Source organism: Larimichthys crocea, chromosome XVII, assembly GCF_000972845.2.
Source record: "Larimichthys crocea isolate SSNF chromosome XVII, L_crocea_2.0, whole genome shotgun sequence".
Classification (NCBI taxonomy): Eukaryota; Metazoa; Chordata; class Actinopteri; family Sciaenidae; genus Larimichthys; species Larimichthys crocea.
In genome coordinates this window covers 8,780,415-8,800,723 of record NC_040027.1, presented here as the reverse complement: position 1 = coordinate 8,800,723, position 20,309 = coordinate 8,780,415, and the positions used below count along the sequence as shown (strand labels likewise).

The 20,309-nt window shown below is 40.7% G+C and overlaps 1 protein-coding gene across 3 annotated transcripts in view; it reads left to right on the top strand.

Annotated features, from left to right (window-relative positions):
* The window catches only part of LOC109140338 (BMP/retinoic acid-inducible neural-specific protein 3), a 45,322-nt gene that overhangs the window by 8,605 nt on the left and 16,408 nt on the right, over positions 1-20,309 (top strand). For 2 of the 3 annotated variants that reach the window (XM_019266912.2, XM_019266911.2), the window contains exons 3-4: positions 9,265-9,455; positions 11,009-11,193. In XM_019266912.2, coding sequence (XP_019122457.1) covers positions 9,265-9,455; positions 11,009-11,193 — 376 coding nt within the window. Of the gene's footprint in view, positions 1-1,030; positions 1,246-9,264; positions 9,456-11,008; positions 11,194-20,309 lie in introns of those variants that run through there. The other variant, XM_019266913.2, reaches the window with a different exon arrangement.

Below are 20,309 nucleotides of genomic sequence, written 5' to 3'. Positions count from 1 at the left end.
ATATTCATGGGAGCTACAAATCAATAACGCAATTGCTTTTTTTAACAAAACTCACCCTCCTACGACATTTTAGCCCTCACAGTGAGAGTTTCACAGAATTGGGTTTGGATGGCCTCACCAACACCGCAAAATAAGGCAAAATTACACGTTTGCCTTCTTTTCCGAAAGAAACCTAAATGTTAACGCTTTGCCAAAAGGCAAAAGAAAACAGAAAGGCATCCTCTGTTTTCTATAAAGAAGTCAAAACAGTTTAGTCAGAGACATTCATGTCCAAGAAGTGGCCATTTCAAGCAAGTAGTCATACCGTACACTGATTTGGTGGAAAATGCTCTGCTCTTTGAGGGACTTCTCAAAGTATCTGAGTAACAAACATGATGCCACACACACACACACACACCCAGTATCATGACAAGGCGTGTAATAGACCCGCTGATCCACTAGAGCGAGGGTACTCAACCTTATTATTGAAAGGTCTGCGTCTGATTTCATTCAAGGTCAGAGGTCTGGAACGATCGGCTATAACAAAATAGCATTTAATCAACTCACTTATAACTTTTTAATTAATGTCACATCAGACATGGCTCAGACAGTCCATATTAATTTCCCAGACATAAGTCCCACAATTATGTTTAGTCTGTATTTATTTAAACTTCATTTACACTGGTTGTAGTCATTGTGCACAAAGGGAAAACAAGACATGTTATTTAGGAACTCTCTGGTGCAACATAACTGCCTGACCTCAGGACATCACCATGACAACTAACCACATTTATCTGGGGACAAGATCAGTGTGAATTATCTCCAGCTACAATTGTTAATTCAACCTCAGTACCTCAAGATCGATTTGTTGTTGAGTCAACATACAGACCAGAATCCGGACTCTGAACCTGACAGTTTCGAACTGTATGCATGAGTTTTAGGAGCTAACCGTTCATACGCAGTCACACACCGATGGCACGGCCTTTGGTAGCAATTTGGGGTTCAGTATCTTGCCCACTTCGACATGCAGACTAGATCATTGCTAACTTTACTGAGAACATCTAAGGAGGAGCTCGGGAAAATGGAGGGAGCTGCAGCAGCAAACTGTTGGCATGAATGCGTCGGCAGAGTAATTAGGAAAAAGTGTCGGGTTATGAAGGCCACCGTGTACACCTGTATGACTATGATTGGATTTTCCTAGTCATCTGGTAGCCAAGGAGCTGATGAATGAGCTGAAACATGATCGAAGCAGCTGATGCCAATCAGGTAATTCAAGCGAGACTGCTTCGGTCTGAGCAGCCTGCAAAAACAGAGATGTGAATTTTTGTTTCCATCAAATGAGAATGTCCTCACTTGAGTTTTCCGGCCGAGGTGGCACTTCAAAACCTCACGGGGAGGTCACGGAGGTCGCCTGGGCATACAAAGTGCCTGACTGGAAGACTGTGGTGTACATCTTGTTTCCAGACAGTAAACCCTATCCTTTACAGAAATAGCTTGAAAATATGTTTATTCACTTTTTTCCCATGAGTTAGCAGAGAAGATCGATACCACTCTGACAATTGTACGCTAAATATATGGGTCCAGCCAGAAAACGATTAGTTTAACTTGGCATAAAGATTGGAAGTGGGGCGGGGCGGCTTGCATGGCTCTGTCCAAAAGGTTAAAAAATCCTGATCCGAGCTCTTCTACAGCTCACTAATTAAAGTGTTAAGTTCTCATTTGTTAAATTCGTATTGAAACCAGTGTAAAAGGGAGCTTTAATTTCATCGGGGGCTATGCCCTGGTCTCTTTTCTGGCCATTAGCAGGCATTCATTGTGAGATTGCCAGGCACCCAGGAGAGCCTTCAGAATAACGAGTAATAATGAGTGACTTTAGCCTTGTTTACTCCTTCGTCCATCTGCTGAGTATTATTTAGGAGCAGTACAAAATGCTCAGTCATATCCGTGAAATTATAGCGCCTCCATAAAGTGTATTTGACAGCTATTCTGTCACTGAACAAGATAATCAGGAAGTCGGACTCTCCTTCATCCTTCAAGGTTGTTTTTCTGTTGCACCATTTTGCTTCCCCGGTGCAGTTCTAATCCTAATCCTCTGCAGGAGGTTCAGACTGTCCGTGTCAACGGTCTCAGTTTTAGGTGGTAATCAAGTGTTTGATGCTGCTAAGTGTTACTCAAGTATACATTTCAAAGGCATGAAAGGCAAAAAATGAGCAGGAAACAGTGTGTTGTCTCGTATATGGGACCTCTCAGCAGGTTTAATGGGATTTTCACAAATTAATGGTCTGATGTTTGTTTGATGTTGGAAAACTGTTGGTGGCAATTTCGTGAAGCGTTCACAACCAGCAGCTATTAACTACATCATTACACTCTCTCTTCCCCCGCCTTGATCTCGCTTTCGTTCCGTTTGTCTCCGCAGTGGGTGGATAACTAAAAGACACAAGTCTCTCTCTCCGTTTTTTCTCTCCCTCCTTCTTACTCCCACTCTCTTCTGACTTGTCCAACTCTCTTCTTGTAAAAACTGGATCATCAGTAGCTCAATTAGCAAAGTTGACGCGAAGGTGCCTTTCAGGAAAACGCTCGGCATGCAGCTGGCATCTGTACGATATCTTTTGAAGTCGCTCGAATGAAAAGCCTCTTTGTTTGTGATTCTTAATTTCAAAACTAATTTATCTGGTGCTAATAGCACATGCATGTTGAGGAGGATCAATGTCACATCAGATTAAACCAAGAGAAGAAAAAAAAAAAGCTGCAACATTGGAAACACCAGAGCGGTCGCAGTTTGCTCACAAGGTCTTCCAAATAAATGTAATTTGGTTTATCTTACTGAATGAAGCATGAAGGACTTTTCTCCCATTTTGCACAATTCTCTTTGGGGAGGTCCTTGAAATAACTTTGAGTCTACATCAACCAACTGTTTTGCACAGCGGGTTATTTTGGTATCTGGGGTAACCCAGCTACAAAACACAACAATGTGTTCTGGCTCAGGTCTTTCCGATGATAAGTAAATGTTTGTCTCTTAAAGTAACGTGAATGTCTTGTTAGCTTACGATTTGGTCTCTCTCTTTAACATTGATTCACATCCATTTGGATAAATTACCAAATCATTAAATACAATGAACTTGTTCTTTTATTAGTTTTATTTTTGCTTTTTGTTTTTGCCCTGTTTTCCTACATCTAATTATTCCTCCAGGAGCTTTGATGAATTTAAAATGTGCATTTTTAGGTCAAAATGTGAAGCAGGAGTCTTCAACCTTTTACAGCCCAGGCACCCTTTAGACAAGAAATAATCATATAATAAAAACAGGGATGTAATTCATTTTTTTTAAATTCCTCTTTTAATTCTGGCTTATATATTTTTTATATTTACTTTATTCACCTATTTATATACTGGATTATTAGACCATATGTGTTCATGCATAATTATTACAGTTGTTATTGTTTTTGTTGTTGATCAGGCTTATATTTTCTATCATTATTATTATTATTATTATTGTTATTATTATTATTATTATTCAACAAAGAAACATTTAGCTTCATCATTGATATGATGACGTCCTCGGCAGAGGTGGTAGGAGTAGCTGTAGGATCTCGAGCTCGAGGCCTTGTTACTGTGACAGATTATCCGTTCTGCCTCTCTTCATATCAAACTAATATCTCACATTATTTAGTAACGTTATTGTTCGAGGCGTTTTAGCCAACACCTTTCCTCCCCTTTTTTTTTTTCTTTCCCTCCTATAGTTCAAGTTATGTTAGACTGCATTATGAGAATCAGTAGCCTATTATTGCATATTAATGCTTGCAGTCTACTTTATCATGGACCCCTGGTTGAAGACCCCTGATGCAAAGTATTGCAAAGCAGTCTTTTGGCTGGTTTTAGATTTTTCAGGTGAATCCTGTGTCTAGAAATTACATCTGCACACTTCTTATTTACATGTGCATTTGCAAATATGTTTGAAAAGAAATGTAATTATCTTCTGGCCTTTATTTGTATTTTATCAACATAATGTGAAAAAAAAGAATTATCTGCAAAACCACTGATAATATCCACTTTAATAATATCCACTAAAGCATGCATAAACTTTCTCCATGGTAATTTTTCTGTACTTAAAGCACTTGGTTGATTCTAGGAAAGAAATCTTTCACAAAACCTAACCAAAGATTTATTGCCTGAACATAACAAACGCAGGACTTCCGGTCATTTGGAAGAAAACCATGCCAGGGAACATGATCTAATCAGCAATTAGGTTTCATTGGCAAAACAAATTAGTGAGTTGTACAACAGAGTCTCTAGGAGAAAAACTTGTTTTTATGGCATCCTGTATGCAAGTCAGATGTGAAATGAAACATTTTTGAGACAATCCGTCAAACAAAGGAAGTCATTTAATTAACCTCTCTCCCCTCGTATCACTGATATGCCTCAAATCATGGACTAATTACTATATAATCGAAGGAAAAAAATGCCTGTATTGCATTTCCAGTGTGTAAATATTGTGCAGTAAATCACAGTTTGAACCCAGAGTTTTGATATGTGGAGCAATGATCTGGACCTAACTGCTGGAAAGTCATTATACAGTATGTGAGTAAAACAGCGAGGAAATGAGAGATGGAAGAAAACTGTCTTCACTGGTAATCAGCTCGCTGTTGGAAACGATGTATAAATGCAAATATTCAGAACACCTGCAAAGACGAGTTGTTACTTTCACTTTTATTCCCCACTTCTTTTTCTTTCTCTGACATTCAGATGTTCTCGTGACGAGTTGAAATGACAACAGAAGAACTGCAGAGCCGTTAAGCTTATTCATAGACTTGCACACGCAGTGACTTTATAAAGCATAAATTCTACTTCAGAAAAGCTAAAAAATGAACGTGCTTTTAGAAAATGTGTGCAAGATTTTGAGATGTGACATGCTGGAAATTTCATACGTCGTTATTCTGTGCAGATTCGCTTCCTGTAACAGGAGAGCTGTTCAGGTTAATAAAGGGGCAAACAACTGAATTAATGTGCAAATCGCTCTGAAAGGATTTCAAATTGACCCTGCATTAGTATAACCTAATTTAGCTCCATATTCTACCCAAAGTTTGAAAGACGTGGTGTGGCCCCCCTCCGTGGTTTCCAGTCATTTAACAGAATTATGAAACAGTCTTAACACAGCTTGTGGGCTTTTTTTTTTATTAACCAGAGGGTCAGGATTTCAGCCTGCAGCAGCCTTTATATAGACACTCCCTTAGGTATTTTTCACAAAGAATAATGACATTGAGGCTAATCTAAACAATAGTCTATGTGGGCCAGTGCCACTGTAATTGTTCATGTAATACAATATCATGCATAATTGCACACGATTACACAATGATTCTTTGACAGACGTCTCCTTGATGTGAAATGATTAAAATAAGAGTAAAGCTATTTTATTCTCTCAAAAGTTTCAACTAACTTACAAAACGCTCCTTTAAACCTCGAAGGCAGTTTTATATTTTCATGTGTTTTTAAAAACACACCATGTTGTGTCTGTGAAAACATTTTATTTTCATACAATTGTTTGCCCGTTAACCCGCCTCAGGAGATAACATCAGCCCCGCTCAGTCAAACACTGTACTGAATCTACATTGCTATGCTCAGTGGCGTGTTTCAACTGCATCAGCAGGTTATCTGCCAGGTTGGTTTTCCTGATTTGTTATGTTGGGCACCAAGCGCCCCCCCAGGCTCCCTGTACACTGTGATGGACAGATAGCAGCCTACGACTCTCCTGGTCTGATCTCAGGCCCCTGTAGCTGCTGCAGCTCTTCACCTCGCGGTACACAGCGCTCCCACTTGCTCAGAGGGGGGTGCGGCTGACAGGTAGATGTGCAGCGAGCCCCCTGCTGAACAGAGCTGCGGGTGAAATAAACCCGCCGCCTCTTATTGTGTGTGTGTGTGTCTCTGTGATAGGCTATTCCAGTCACTCAGCATCTCACTGAAAACAGTTAAGTGTAAAATAAACCTGAAGTCTTCCATGAAACGCAGGATCTTTTCGCGTTTATGTGTATGTGAGCCGTGTGCAAAAGGTGTCTGCGGGCTCTGTGTTCTCCAGCTTAGCTGTGGCAACGTTCATAAATGTCCATCAGCGAGAGACATTGCAAGGCACTGTGTGGATCAGAGCTAAGCTCTCCTTCCTCCTCTCTCTCTCTCTGCTTGCTCCCTTCTTCAGCCGGCCCCGGTGGACGGAGAGAAACACTAATGGCCGCTCGTTATAGAGAAACACTGACATGAAACAGGTCTTAATGAGCTGTTTTCTATTTTGTATTTCTCTCTTGGGGTCATTGTTATTGGTGGGAAATTGATTGGCAGCAGGCCCGCGGCCCCCGTGGGGGCTCTGCGATATTCTGGGCGATAGCAAAGTTGTTGCGGCAAGGGCAGCTTTGTTGAGATGCTTGCAGCTGCGGGGTGTGTGTGTGTGTTTGTGTGTGTGTGTGTGAATGCATTCGTGTTCGCATGAGGGAGTTGGTGTGTGTCTACAGGGTGTTGGACGGGTTTTATATATGTTAGAGAGAGAAAAAAGACACATCAGAACACCCAGTTTGCAAAGAGTCTTCCCAAGCTGTGGGAAAACTGTTTAAATTTTTAAAAGTTTAAGGGATTTCACGGCTCAGAATCCATAGAAGCATTTCAGGTGTCAGTTACAGTGCAGAAGCTGCAGTATCTCTTTGTGCAGTCCTGCAAAGCAGCTTGCATTGAGTTGAGATGCTACGAGACGTTGGTGATATAGATTGAGTAATTCCCATGTTGTGTATCGTCTTAACAATCTTTCATAAATCCTGTTTCCAGCAGCAGAAGGAAGCTGGCACGCAAAGTTCGCGGCTAGCTGTTTAGGGGAAGCCGAACACATCGCTGCTAGAAAAGCAAGATTTGGTTGGTGGAGACCAAACTGGAGCCAAAAAGGAGAGAAATTATGCCGTATACACATATATAGCTTTGTATAACAGGATGCAATTATACAATGTAAATAAATAACATTTACATAAGTAAATTGCACAAGAAAGATAAATTGCACATTGTGGTAAATATAATTAGCACAGGGGAAATTAATTGAACAGCGTAGTATGATTTAAGTAAGATGTAAATGAGTGCATGCATGTATCCAATGAAAAGGTGCTACAATATGTCATGCTGGTGTCAAAGAGACTGACAGCTGAAGGTCCTGCGGTACACAGTGGGTGTTACCGTGGGTAGAGAGGAATAAAACTCCCAAGTATTTCTTGACATCGGTCTCAGCACATTACTGTTAATGGCATTACGGTACGCTAAAATGTCAGAGGTGTGTGTTTTTGAGTTAATTTTCTCATTAGTGTCTAAAAATCGACTTTTTTTGATGGGATATGTCACACTTGGTGAACCTTTTTTAAGGCATGGAGTAGAAAACACGCTACAGAAAATAAGAGATGGAGTAAAACATGCAACAAGAGTTATACTCAAACCAGGAACATGAAAAATAATGGTCAATGTTCCACCAGGGTGTCACACACAGCCTCTAACCACAAACACAGGAGTTAGACATTTGTAGGAAATGGCTGAGTAAAGCTGACATCTAAACTACACAAGATACAGATGGAAAGCAGCTGCCAGTTGGTCAAATTAGTCTGCCTTGTTACTCCATCTTCCAGGCTGCATTTTCATCGAACCACGTCGAAAGAATAAAAACTTGTTCATCTCTGAACTGCTTCTGATGTCTTTGTCTCAGTAGCAGTGGAGATGGGATTTTATCCATCATCTCAGCCAATCTTTCAAAATGTTCGAATGTTCTCTATCATTACTGGTGTCATTCTTCTGAACAAGGATGGGAGATATAGTATTGAGGACAAAGAAGAGGCATGTGCAGGTATTTTCAGATGTAATTCTCCCCTAGGACACATTCAAACTCAATCGCATGTCCGATTTTATTTGTGTTTCGTTTTCCACTTGACAAGTCAACCACTTGACCAACAGTGATTGAAAGGTCTTCAATTTCTCCCCTACAAGGAGCCATGTTTTTGTACCAGCTGTATTTCAGTAGCACTAATCTATGCATCAAGCAGCAGCACTCAGTCTGCACTCGGTAGATAAAGGCAGCTGGCACGCTCCAAGGCCAGGCTGAATATCAAACGACTTTAGCTGAAGCCCGCTCCCCCCAAAAGAGGCCCCGAAAGCAGCAAGACTCCTCCGTGATTACAGCCCGTCGAGTTCCTCAAAAAGTGACTCGAGATGAGAAAAGATTGTGCTATTATTCAAAATCGGTGGTGAAACACAATGTTTTTCACTATGGTGCAAAGCAATTCTCCGAGCCGGAGGTGGAAACAGCACGGGACCATTTATCTTTTAAAAAGGGGCACACAGAGGGCGTAACTTTAAGTTGAACATTGGGGGGGTTAAGATGTCCGCCTGTGAAGCAGGTCTGAGGACATGCCCCATGAGGACATCTTTACCTATATATATATATACACAGTATATATATAAACATTTACATGTGGTACAGACATTTTTTATCATGCACTAAACACGGGTTCTCCTTCATCTCAAGCACATTTACTGCTCTCAGCTTGTGGTAAATGCATAAATGTCTTTGGTTTATATATTATTTATTAGGATTTACAGCTGATACCGCCGATAATAGTGATCATACACGGTCAGAGAACAATCATCGTCATATATATAGACGATCTTTGGCTGATAAAGTTATCGCACAAAGCTCTCCTATTGGCTTTTAGCCCATCATGTCCTATTGGACACACCGATGGGCTCAACGGAAAGCGTTAAGTGTTGCTAAATTATTATTATTATAATACTTAACAATCTTTATCAATAGTTGTGATATGATATTGGGTGGGTTATGGTGGCTGGTTTGGATTATTGGGGGGGTTGCAACCCACCCCATAAATTACGCCTATGGTGGCACAAGAGATCCAGTTAGAGGTCATGCAGACATCATATTTTAAACCCAGTAAGGAACAGATCTGAGTTTGAACCCCCCCTTGAAGGGCAAACTGTGTTCTTTCCACTTTAAAATCACAACAATGGACTGTGTTTACTCTCTTTTCAAGAAAACTCGATCGTTTTAGTCTGTGCATTGTTGTTGTCTAATGGAAATGTTTCAAAATGGCTCTGTCATTTTCTTTACAATGATAGAAATCCAAAGAGGGACCCCTATTGTGTGCGAGTTCAAATAATATGTGGCGTCTGTTGAACCCGCTCTCTCAAATGTCCCTGCATGTAGCATTCATGTGTTGTGTGTCCTTTGCTTCCACTGAGCGTGCGTTTTTTTTGTGACATTGCAGGGAGTTTGGCCGCTGGAAGGTGAACAGCTTGGCCCTGGAGAGACAAGAGAACAATGGCTTTTCTTTGCCGCTGGACCCCGAGTTCCTCCAGACCATTAGGCAGCTGGGCAGGAGGCCCAGCCTCGGCGCCATCACTGACAACATTATCAGAAAGTATGGAACCCACTTCCTGCTCTCTGCTACACTGGGAGGTAAATAAAGTAGATGTGCTGTGGTTTTCTTTGATTTTCGTTGACCTACCTGAACACGTGGGAGAACGGAGGTGTTAAAAGGTGAGGTTGCGTGCATCCAGGTGGCTTAGAACCAGGACAACATGTGGTCCTTTGCAACAACAGGGATACTTCCAGGAACCATTTCACGACCTCTGTCTAAATTTAGTAGTGAGTTGCTGTTTGTTTCAATCTAGTTAGAATTAGGTCTAGCGAGTCACTTACTAATTTGGAGAATCTGCATCAAAAAGGTGATGCTTTCCATAATTACTATAATTATCCATTATTTCTTCAGATGTGGTGGAAATCCCAAATAGGAAAGGGCTAAAGGGATTTCCAGTTCCTGTTCTGAATTTAGATCATTTGCTTAAAAATGCATATCAGTGTATAAAGTTCCCCCTCTTTCTTTGCTTGTCCATCATTGTTTCTGCAAACCGTTGGCTATCAAATGATGGTGAGTTGCCAAGAAAGAGTAAAGATCTAGCAATTAAACAAATGCGAAGCTCTAAAGCTTCTTGCACTGATACACAAATATTGTCTCAGCTGTGACTGACGGGCTTTTTGTGGTTGTTTAAGATTATATTCTCTAATTCATGCAAAAAAAGAAAATCAACATGGAATCTCTGTTTCCATAACAATGGATGTAAGTTAGCCAGAGTACCGTAACGCGCAGCAAAGCTCCATGGCTATCTGCTGCACAATCTCCTCCCCGTGCTCCTCTGCTGCTTCTTTTCATCTCGTATCTCTTGTGCATAAACTCTCAAAGCCACAGTGAATACTAACTGTTTTTTTCTAAATAGATTGGATCCAGAATCCGGTGCATGATGTGTTGCAAACAAAGAAGTACAACAGCTAAAGTGTAACCCACACTGTTGCCTTAAGGAGCATATTGGTGGACTCTTTTAACGTGCACATGTTTTAAAGTTGTTTTATCCAATGGTTAATTATAAATTATAATTAATCCCTGCCACCTCCTCAATGAAATAAAATCATAGATTGTGTTAGAATTGAGAAATGCATTTGTATTCACATGAAATAATCTCATCATATTTTTATCTCGGGTTGCTAAAAGGCTTTCAGGACTCACTAATATACAAAGTTACTTGTTACAATCGAGGATTTTCTTCTCACACTGCGGTGGAGATGTGTTAACCTGTCTATCCCCAGTGGTAATGTGCTGTATCGTAATGTTGGTTCTAATGTCTCTTCAAATTAAAACCACATTGCACATAAAACCCAATGCTGTTAGAAAGGATTTTTCCATTGATCTTCTCTCTCCCCACTGTTCATCAATACGCTATCCTGTGAAAGCTCGGGCTCTGTTAGTATTGAGAGGCTTAGGCTCTATAAAGCATCTCAAACTGTGCAATATACTGTAGCTGCAGACAGACACCTTCGTGTTTGTGTAATGATGAAAGGTGCGCGGGGCTTAATATTTACCTCTGCACCGCTAAGAACATTATGTGAGCGGATGTTCAGAAGGGGATTAGTCATTCATGAAGCGCGTGTGTGTGTCTGCGCGTGTGCATTCACAGGGGAAGAGTCATTAATGATCTTTGTGGACAAGCGGAAGTTGAGTCGGACGTCTGAAGTGACTGAATCCAATGGCACAGCTGTGACTCTGGAAGCTCTGCACCAGCTGGCTGCCTCCTACTTCATTGACAGGGAGAGCACCCTGCACAAGCTGCACCACATCCAGATCGCCTCCACTGCCATCAAGGTAAACGCTCGCCGCTCTTTAGGCTTTTGTCAATAACGACGAGAAAAAAAAAAAACACAGATTAAATCGCCCCTGTTGTTGGATTTATTTTTCTTCCTGTATGATTACAGCAATTTCATGAAGACTTCAGCTCGAATTAGATTTTGTTTCACCGGATAAACCTAATTATTGTATTTTGAAAACATGGCAAGTGGTCTTGATTGGCTCACTTACTAAAGAATTAATGAAACCATGGCCAGTATGGTGCAATTCGATGAAAAACCCTACAATCAGCCGGTTAACCTAATTTTAATGAGGAGAGCTGTTATTGAAGGGAACTCTGAGTCAATTTTTTCTCTCTCTCTGTAATCAGTATGAACCCTTTGCACATGCAAACATTGCAAGCATTGAGTTATTGAGTTACCGACCTATATGACACGAGTATATATAAATAAAGAATATGATGAGAGGATATTTCGAGATCCTTTTAATTAAATATTGGCTCATAACGGCTGCCTGTGAATTGAAATGATAAATCACCCACATAGTTTTGTTATTTTGAAGCTTTAATTGTTCGGAGAGAAGTTAAATCACGCTGTGCGGCAGATGTTTATGTGTTGTTGTTGTTGTTTTTTAGATATTAATGGTGCATCTTCTCCCCCTCTGGGCATAAGTATTGGAACAAATTAAGACACTCTACAGTGGTCAGTACATGCCAAGTACTTAGACACTTACTACCAATTACTGTATGCAGTTTACGAGCCATCAATAGGCCCTCAGTGGGATACTCTGGCCTGCTTCAAATGCATAAAATCATTATACTGCAGATGATTAAAGCATATTTTAAAGGACATAAAGCAACTTCAGTCTTTGGTTGACAAGATTAGAACCTCATTTACCCTCTATGTGGACTGATAAACTTCAACTATACCATTTTTAATTAATGAACCTTTTATAGTGAGTGCACTCGGAGACCTGTGCCAAAAACCCAGCAGGCTGCCGTTTCAGTTACTTAAAGAACAGAACACCTCCAAATAAATATTTCCACAGCGCTTCAAAAGATCCAGAGAACACCTTTTTTTTTAGAAATCTCTTCTTAGATTTATTTCATCTTAAATATATAAAAAGCTTTCCATGTGAAGCTAAGCTAAGTGGCTGCAGGTGGTAGATTCATATTTACAGTGCAGACATGAGAACAGCTTCAGACTTCTCATCTTACCCTTGAATTCCACCGTGCATGGCTATGGTCTGTGGTGTTGTGGCTGTGATGTTCTCCCTGTGGCTCGTTAAAGTTAGTTCATTAACATTAGGGGACGCTTGGTAAAAGTTATCAAGTGACGGTCATTATGGTCAAAAGAAAGCGTCGCTGCCTGCCAACTGTCGAAAACAAACCTCCCATGTTAAAAGTCCAATGTTTTGTTGACCCATCCATCCACCCTGACCTCCTTCCTCTGCGGACTGCTTCCGCCTTTGTTTTTGGACAGATGAGAGTCATAACTCATGCTGTGGCTGGAGGGCTTTGTCACTCGAATGTAAACACACCTCGTTTTGGGGCATCTCATCCCTGCAGATTTCCGGTGTGGTACAATCCTCCCTATCAGAGAAAACTCGTAATCTGAGCAGCTTCTGCTGTACGCTCTGATTTTGGTTGTTTTGACCAGCTCGGATCGGTTCTTCTTAGACTGTGTTTAGGTGTTTAGGAACTAAATGTATCAGCATTTGTTTGAGCTCCATTTATCGTGGCAAATGTTTTGTTTGCTTGCTCTGAAAGTTTCTGTTTCTGACTTCTGTGCACCTGGAAAACTCTCTAATGCTTTTTTACCACGCTGTCATCGCCAGTCTTAGCTGCAGCATAGTTGCAGTGTATTTAACAACATTTGTAATGTTTTAATGTTATTTTTATGTTTGTTTTCTTTGCATTTTGATATTTTATTGGATTGAATTACATGTTTACGTGGTGAAGTATTATAAACTTGCCAATAACTGGAAAACAATGAGTCACGTCAGTAAGGGCTCCAACACGTAGTACAACACTTAGTAATAGGGTTGCAAAATTTATGGAAATTAACAGAAATGTATAGGAATAAACTGGGAATTTACAAATTTGAAGGTTGGCCCTCAACAGCGAACTTAAATATAGTTAGGATAGGATTTTATGCTTAAATATCTGCCATTACTCATCACATGCACATAGCACACTGCTTACTGCAGGGCTATTGTGGCCACGCCCCCTCTACCTGCACAGGTGATCTCTGTACCTGGACCACACTTTAGAGCCCAGAGCACACACAGACTGTTGAAGACACACATGTGAGCTTGTGGACTACATAATACTGTTCAATAAAATACTGATAAAGATCTTTTTCTTTCGTTTACTGTTCAATAAAATACTGATAAAGATCTTTTTCTTTCGTTTATTAACAAACAAAACAATTAACTAACAAAATGTTTACATTTATGGTTGTATATGATACAGTTTGTTTACATTACCCCCAATTTCCAGTTAATAAATTCCCATAATTTCACAGAATTTCCGATTTGGAATATTTCCGAAATTCCCAAGCTTAACCATGGACAGGTTTGCATGCTAAGTCGATGAACTTCACATGTATTTTTAAGCCATTAGTGTCGACTCACTGCAGCTGATGAAGGGTGTGATGCATTTATTTATTTTGAATTTTTTTCACATATTCCAGCTCATATAGCTTTTACGCACACATATTATATTTTTACAAGCAGTTCTTGAGTAATTGAGTAAGTGTCTCTTTGACTAATCAGATTACTTGGTCAGAACAGCATTTTTCCTGTAGCTGGTTTATTGAAAACATATTTTTTTCCTCACGCTAACATCACGTTGTATTGCTTTGATGTGACATTGGAGTAAACATGTATGCACGCTGAATGAGTTCAACCACGAGAGCAGATGAAGCGAGCAGAAGGCTCATTGTTTATTTCCCTTCCCGTGCTCTTTCATGTGTGTATTCACAGGCTCGCGTACGGAACCCGTGTGCTATGCATATCAAGATATGCTTATGATGTAAACATCACCTTGCATCTTTTACTGCTTAATACCTTCAGGGTGTGTTCATTCATCACTCTGTCAGCTCTTATCAAGAAGAATGAATTGAATCGGCTGACTTTGCCCTTTGCGGCGCGCGCTGAATCCTCTATGCTTTCTAAAGAATCCGAATCCTCACGTGGCTTCAATGTGTTCACGCTCACTCGTGGCAAGCAGCAGATTAACGTCACGCGATGTGGCGGGTTTCAACAACCTGCAAAAACACCTGTCTGAGACACTGTCGGCTTGCACCTGACTGCAGTGTACCACACCTAAACAAATCTGATCTAATAAATCCATTTATTTCTTTAACATGTGTGTCATGTGGTAAAACCGATGCATTGTGTGAAAGAATACAATTTCTTTTTTTTACATATTTACATATTCCGTTTACATATTTATTCACTGCACTGACAACACGCGGTGCTGAGATGAGATGACGCAGGACAGGAGGAGGCCACAGTGACGATAAAATACCTTTTCAAACACGATAGTTGGATCTTGACCTTGGGAACAGTTTGCATCTCAGTCTTCATCAGCAGTCTGGCTCAGGTGTCGTCACGTGATTGCGAGGAAAGGTCACAGACTTTGTATATGTAAATGTATCCTTTAATTATATATATATATGTTTTAGTTTAGCATCATTCATCGCCGGCCCTGTTTTCAGCTGTCTGACCATTCATTCTTCAGATGGTTAAATTGGTTTTTGAATGGTTTATTTAACTTTACTTGACTGTTTTTATTCTCTGAAGAACTAAAATGACCAAATTTGGAGATACATGGTTTCCAAAGATCTCTAATATCCCAGAGCTGAGGTCGATGTACTCAAACAGTTTGTTTTCTCTGACAAACAGACCACAGCACATCGATATAAAAACATCATTGAGCATGTGGATGAGGAAGCTTTCAGACTGTATTGGTCTGGAAAGTGAAAGATATTGACCAGCATGTGAGCACAGGTCAGTGCTCATTTTATTAAACAATAACAAATATATAAGAGACCTTCTTTCCACATGTTTTAGTTGATGAGACAGGACTAAAATGCTCATGGTGGACTGTCCGACAACCGTCCCCCATTAAGTGCGAGAAAACAGAGGTTTAGCCTGGGTCAGGGCTTTTTCAAGATCTGCACCAACCCAACCCATTACGAGAGCCAATCCGCACTGTCAGACCCACAAAAAATATCCGTTAATCATCGACCCAAACCCAACCCGAGCCGCAAGCCGCCAACTTTCTGCATTATAGTAGCACAATTGTCAGCGCCGCGGCGCTCTCCAAGGGGCCGATCCTGCAGCGAGAAGCTGTCAGAGCGCTCGCACATCACTACAGCATCGTGAAGAATCTAGGTTAAATTAACAGATGATTTTTTTTTTTATTAAATGTGTTCTTTATTGTTGAAGCAAAACAAGCAACCCTTCATTAAAGACGCCGCACGCACAAACACTGAGGATGAAAAAGAGAAAACATGCTGACTAAAAGTTTTCACAGACTCAGGCAAACATTTTGAGCTGCTGTGGACAAGATAGATAGATAGATAGATAGATAGATAGATAGATAGATAGATAGATAGATAGATAGATAGATAGATAGATAGATAGATAGATAGATAAATAATTGAAATGTGTGTATAGTAATTTGATGGAGAAATTAAACCTTATTTTTTCAGAAAAAATAAGAATTAGACCTGCAAATAGTCAAAAAATAAATAAATAAAGTATATACAATTAAGTACAGCTGTAGACACTGAATGAAAATCACAGCTAGAAACTAAAACTATGAAGGATTCAGATTTTATATATATACATATATAAATAAATAAATCTAAAGTAGCTTCCAGAAAGTGTCAGATTTGTTGCTTCATCAAAGTCTACAAAACTTTCCTGTACAGCGTTGTACACTGTGATTAGTGATGTGATTTGTTGGACAGCGTTCTTGCATTGAGAAGAAAACAAACATTAAGCAGTCTCTAACAGACGGAGCTCGGCAGGAAAAGCAGAAGATTATCATCAGGGTCTATTTTCCTCATTCGGGCTGTAGCTGCAGCTACATCGCTTGGCCCTTTTTTTCCACTGAGCCGCAGCCCATTTTTCATCGACTTGTCCTTAGTGATGCCCCACTATACAGTCCATCAGAGATAAAACTGTACATTCTCTAAAGTGAATTGGCAAGAGGACGTTGAGCTGATTTGGCAGTCGCCACTGAACCAAAGTGCTGCTAAAAACCCCTCTGATTGAGATGAATCGGGAAAGAGCCCTCTGGGGGTACATTTGTTTGTGAGGCATTTTCAGGTGACTGATGTAAAATATTCACGGCGTCAGCAGGCCTTAATTCTAAACATGGGTTTTTACCTCACCCCAATGAAGACGGATGCCAAAACAAAGCTGCCTTTCAGGTCCCGTGGTTTTAAGAGATAACATGTTTTAAATGGTGGAAATGCCTGAAGGACTGAGCAAGAGCAGCACTGGAAAATAATCAAAGACTGAAAAAATGAGATAGAAATGTGCAGGAAAAATAAAAGTCTCTGCTGTTACATAGTGTGATGAATCAGCTTTTCCATTTCAGTAATTTCCTTTGAGAGCTTCCGTCATTTGTCAAACATTTTGTGGTGTGAGTTACGGTGTCATATGAGATGGAGCAGAAGAGATGAGACGGGGACAGACGGGCCTTATTTAGCAGGCCTTTTAGCCCGGGATCAAGGTGCAGGCAGGTACACAGGAAGCGCTGCATCCATCAATGGCTGCTTTGATTTGCAGCCCAGACTGCCTCGTATTGAAGATTCATTAAACGAAAAGTTTGGGGAGGAGAATATCACTGACGGAGGAGGAGAAGCGATAAGGAAGGTTTGACCCAATTTGCAGCGTCGAGCCTTGAGTGTTCAGTCAGTCATGCAGCATTACGCTTCATTTGTCGGGAGCAGAGACGAGAACACGAAACAAGTTCGACTCGAGCTCCAGAAATCAGATAATGGCTGCTGAGGAACGGTTGCAGGGAACACGGCTTCGTGAGTTTGGGGACAGTTTTGATGGTAGGATAAACAAAAGAGAAAAAAACGAAAGCACTCTGTCCTCTGTTATCACAGCGTGGATGAATAATTCATTCCAGGCAGTTTGGTTGTTTTTTCGGCGTCTTCATTATTCAGAAAGGAAAATAAATGCTCTACGTTTCGTCTTCAACTTCTTTAACCTTTAACAAGATCTATAGGTTTATTTCTTTGAGACGTTGCAGGTGACGACGACCTCTCAGAGATAATTGTATAAATGGACGAGGCCGGCTCCTGGCTTTAGGCTCATATCTGACTCCTGATGTCAAGATTGTTTAAGAATTTCTCTTTAATCTGCGGCTGCTTAAAAAGCCCGGAGAGCAAAACACGAAAAGACAGAATCAAAGTTGGTCTGTTGGCCTCTTTTCAAGTTCCTGGTACTTCCTATAAAAGAAAATAGCTTAGTTTCTCTTGAAGAGACTCAGTGAACATAACACCACAAACACTATTACATTTCACTTTCTTCTTACCAAAGGTTCCCCTCTGCTCCCCCGTGGCTTCAATGCCTTCTTTTCTGCTCAATAATCCCATTCCAATTCTATATTCTTCCTTTCCCCCTCTTTCTTTCTTTCTTACTTATAGTTTATAAGCTTATCCCTTCGCCAGCTGACATTAGAGTGTAAGCCAGAGCAACAAAGTGGTCTTAAAAACATGCATCGAAATCCTCAAGGACTGAATAAACAGGCGTAAACGCATCTCAGATGCAAATGTGGATTTTCACATCTTACTACGCCGCGGTGATTAAGCGGGCGACGGTTTCTTGAAGGTGCGGCGAATGAGGCAATTTTTGAAATGAGAGACGATTTTCATGAAACATTAATGCATCTTGCGCTTTTTATTTATTTATCTTTTTTTTCTTTCTTTCTTGCACGGAGCAGAAAGTGCAGCCCATTTAAAGTCCATTGTTACTCAATCTGACAACACGAGCTCGCTAAGTGACATTTTATGCTGCTTTTCTTTTTTTTCTAACGTGGAATTATTCATATGAGGGATTCGCGGCGGTGATGAATTTTCATCAGTGAAACGCTCTCACCTAACTGGTCTTACAATAATATTAAGGCCTTGCATTTTTTAAATAATGGATGTGCCTGCGCGGCCGTCTCTATCAGTGGACCATGTTAACAGGCTAAGTGCTGCGTTGCCCCCTGCCCAGGCCACACACACACACACACACACACACACACACACACACACACACACACACACACATCAGTAACACAGAGGCTATCATCCATCTAAATGCTGTAAGATAAGATTTAGATAACGCCGATGCTTTAATGGCCAACTCGTAGCACCGTTTTCCTTTTATCGCGTTCATTTAATTTAATTCATTAGCTCTGAATATTCACTTCCAGCCTCTCTGTGAAGTCATGACACGATGTGGCGACGTCCTGCTTAGACAGGAGAAAAGAATAACTCATTATCCTATGATGTGTTTTACATTTCCGATTGATGCATGAACAGTTATTTTCTGTATTTACTCTTCTATATGCTGCTTTAGTGACAGTGTTTCTCGTTCAGACTTGAAGTTGTTTCCACCTCTCGAGTGGAAAACCCCGGGCCGACATTAACTCCCCTCGCCGCTGCAGAAATCGAGCAGCTGTGCAGCGTTCAATCCAGCTACGACGCCAAATACCGACTCTGGCTCTCACCTGCTCCAAGAAGTTGAAACGACACGTCCTCAGCCATCGCACTCGTGTGCTCTGCTGGGCCGCCGGGAGTGGAACTGTGTCAACTTTCTGTGCAGCAGTGTTTCCCTGAGCGATGTGTCTGGCAGCAGGCAGAGCCGCATTTTCACAGACAGAGTGTAATACGAAGCTAAAAAGGATGCCTCCGGGGCTCACTTGGGAGTGTTTGCTTGCCACCGCTTGAATGTACAGACTGGTGACAATTAAAGGAACAACCCCGAATAAACCTGGAGGAAGAGAACAGCTGTAGATGCTTCGATACGGGAAAACTTACATGGCTTATGTGGTATTAGCCACTGATTCCAATCCGATAATCAGAACCCGTCATGGGTCTGTCACGGCTGCATTCGTAGCTCAGCGTTTCCTTTATTTCTGTGAATACAATGAAAAGTTGAGATTATTATTGAAGACATAAACTCACAGCTGAACACAAGCTGTATTCACAGAACCATCGTCCTGCATTACAACAAGATATAGTCAAAAGCAAGAAAGCATGAGGAAGAAAAAGAAGAAGCCTGTTGAGTATGCATGATTGGTAAAAATCAGTTTATATATCTATATAATATACTGTTGGACGTCTCTTCAGGAAAAAGGTTTGGAGCCGCTGATAGAATAATAACCTCCCTCGTGATGATCAAACACGTTAACTTTGTGTTGGTTCTTCAGTAATTTGGCAGCCGTCTGTAATTGACTCCCTCAGTTTAACTTTTTTTTCCTTCCTGGCTGTGGCACAGTATTTTATAGGCCTATATGTAGATTCCCACTTGTGAAGCTTAGCACTGATCCGAGCCATTTTCACGTGCCAGCTTTGGAGCTCGCTGCTTCAATGAGTCTTTGCACAATGGTGACTGGCGGGAGACAGATTCCTCAGCCTAATGGAAAACTGAACCGTTTTTGTACTTTTGGATTTTGTATGATTGGACTTTTTAATCTGAGCACTGATTTATTAAAAAATGATCCTTTTCCATTTGGTCACAGTACAGACTAATGTAATGAAAGGACATAGAATACACTGAGCATTTGATTTGTGATAAAAAAACGAACCTCTGTCACTTTGTGGACACATTTTCAGCGATATCAGCTCAATGAACACTTTAGAAAGCAAAATAATTTAGCTCTCTGACGCAAGTACCGTCGTGTTTAGAGGATGAATAAATTAAACACCCATCCCTGGAAGGGCTTTCATGAAAATAAGTGATTAAAACAGAAGTAGAAGGTAGAGCGAATACAGAAATATTCAGGATTCATTAATTCTAAAGGAGTATTTAGTTAGGAAGAAGCCATCAAAAGGCAAAAAGCCTGGGGGGCAAAGTGAAATTCATCGTGATAAGATAAACAAGTCACGTCCGCA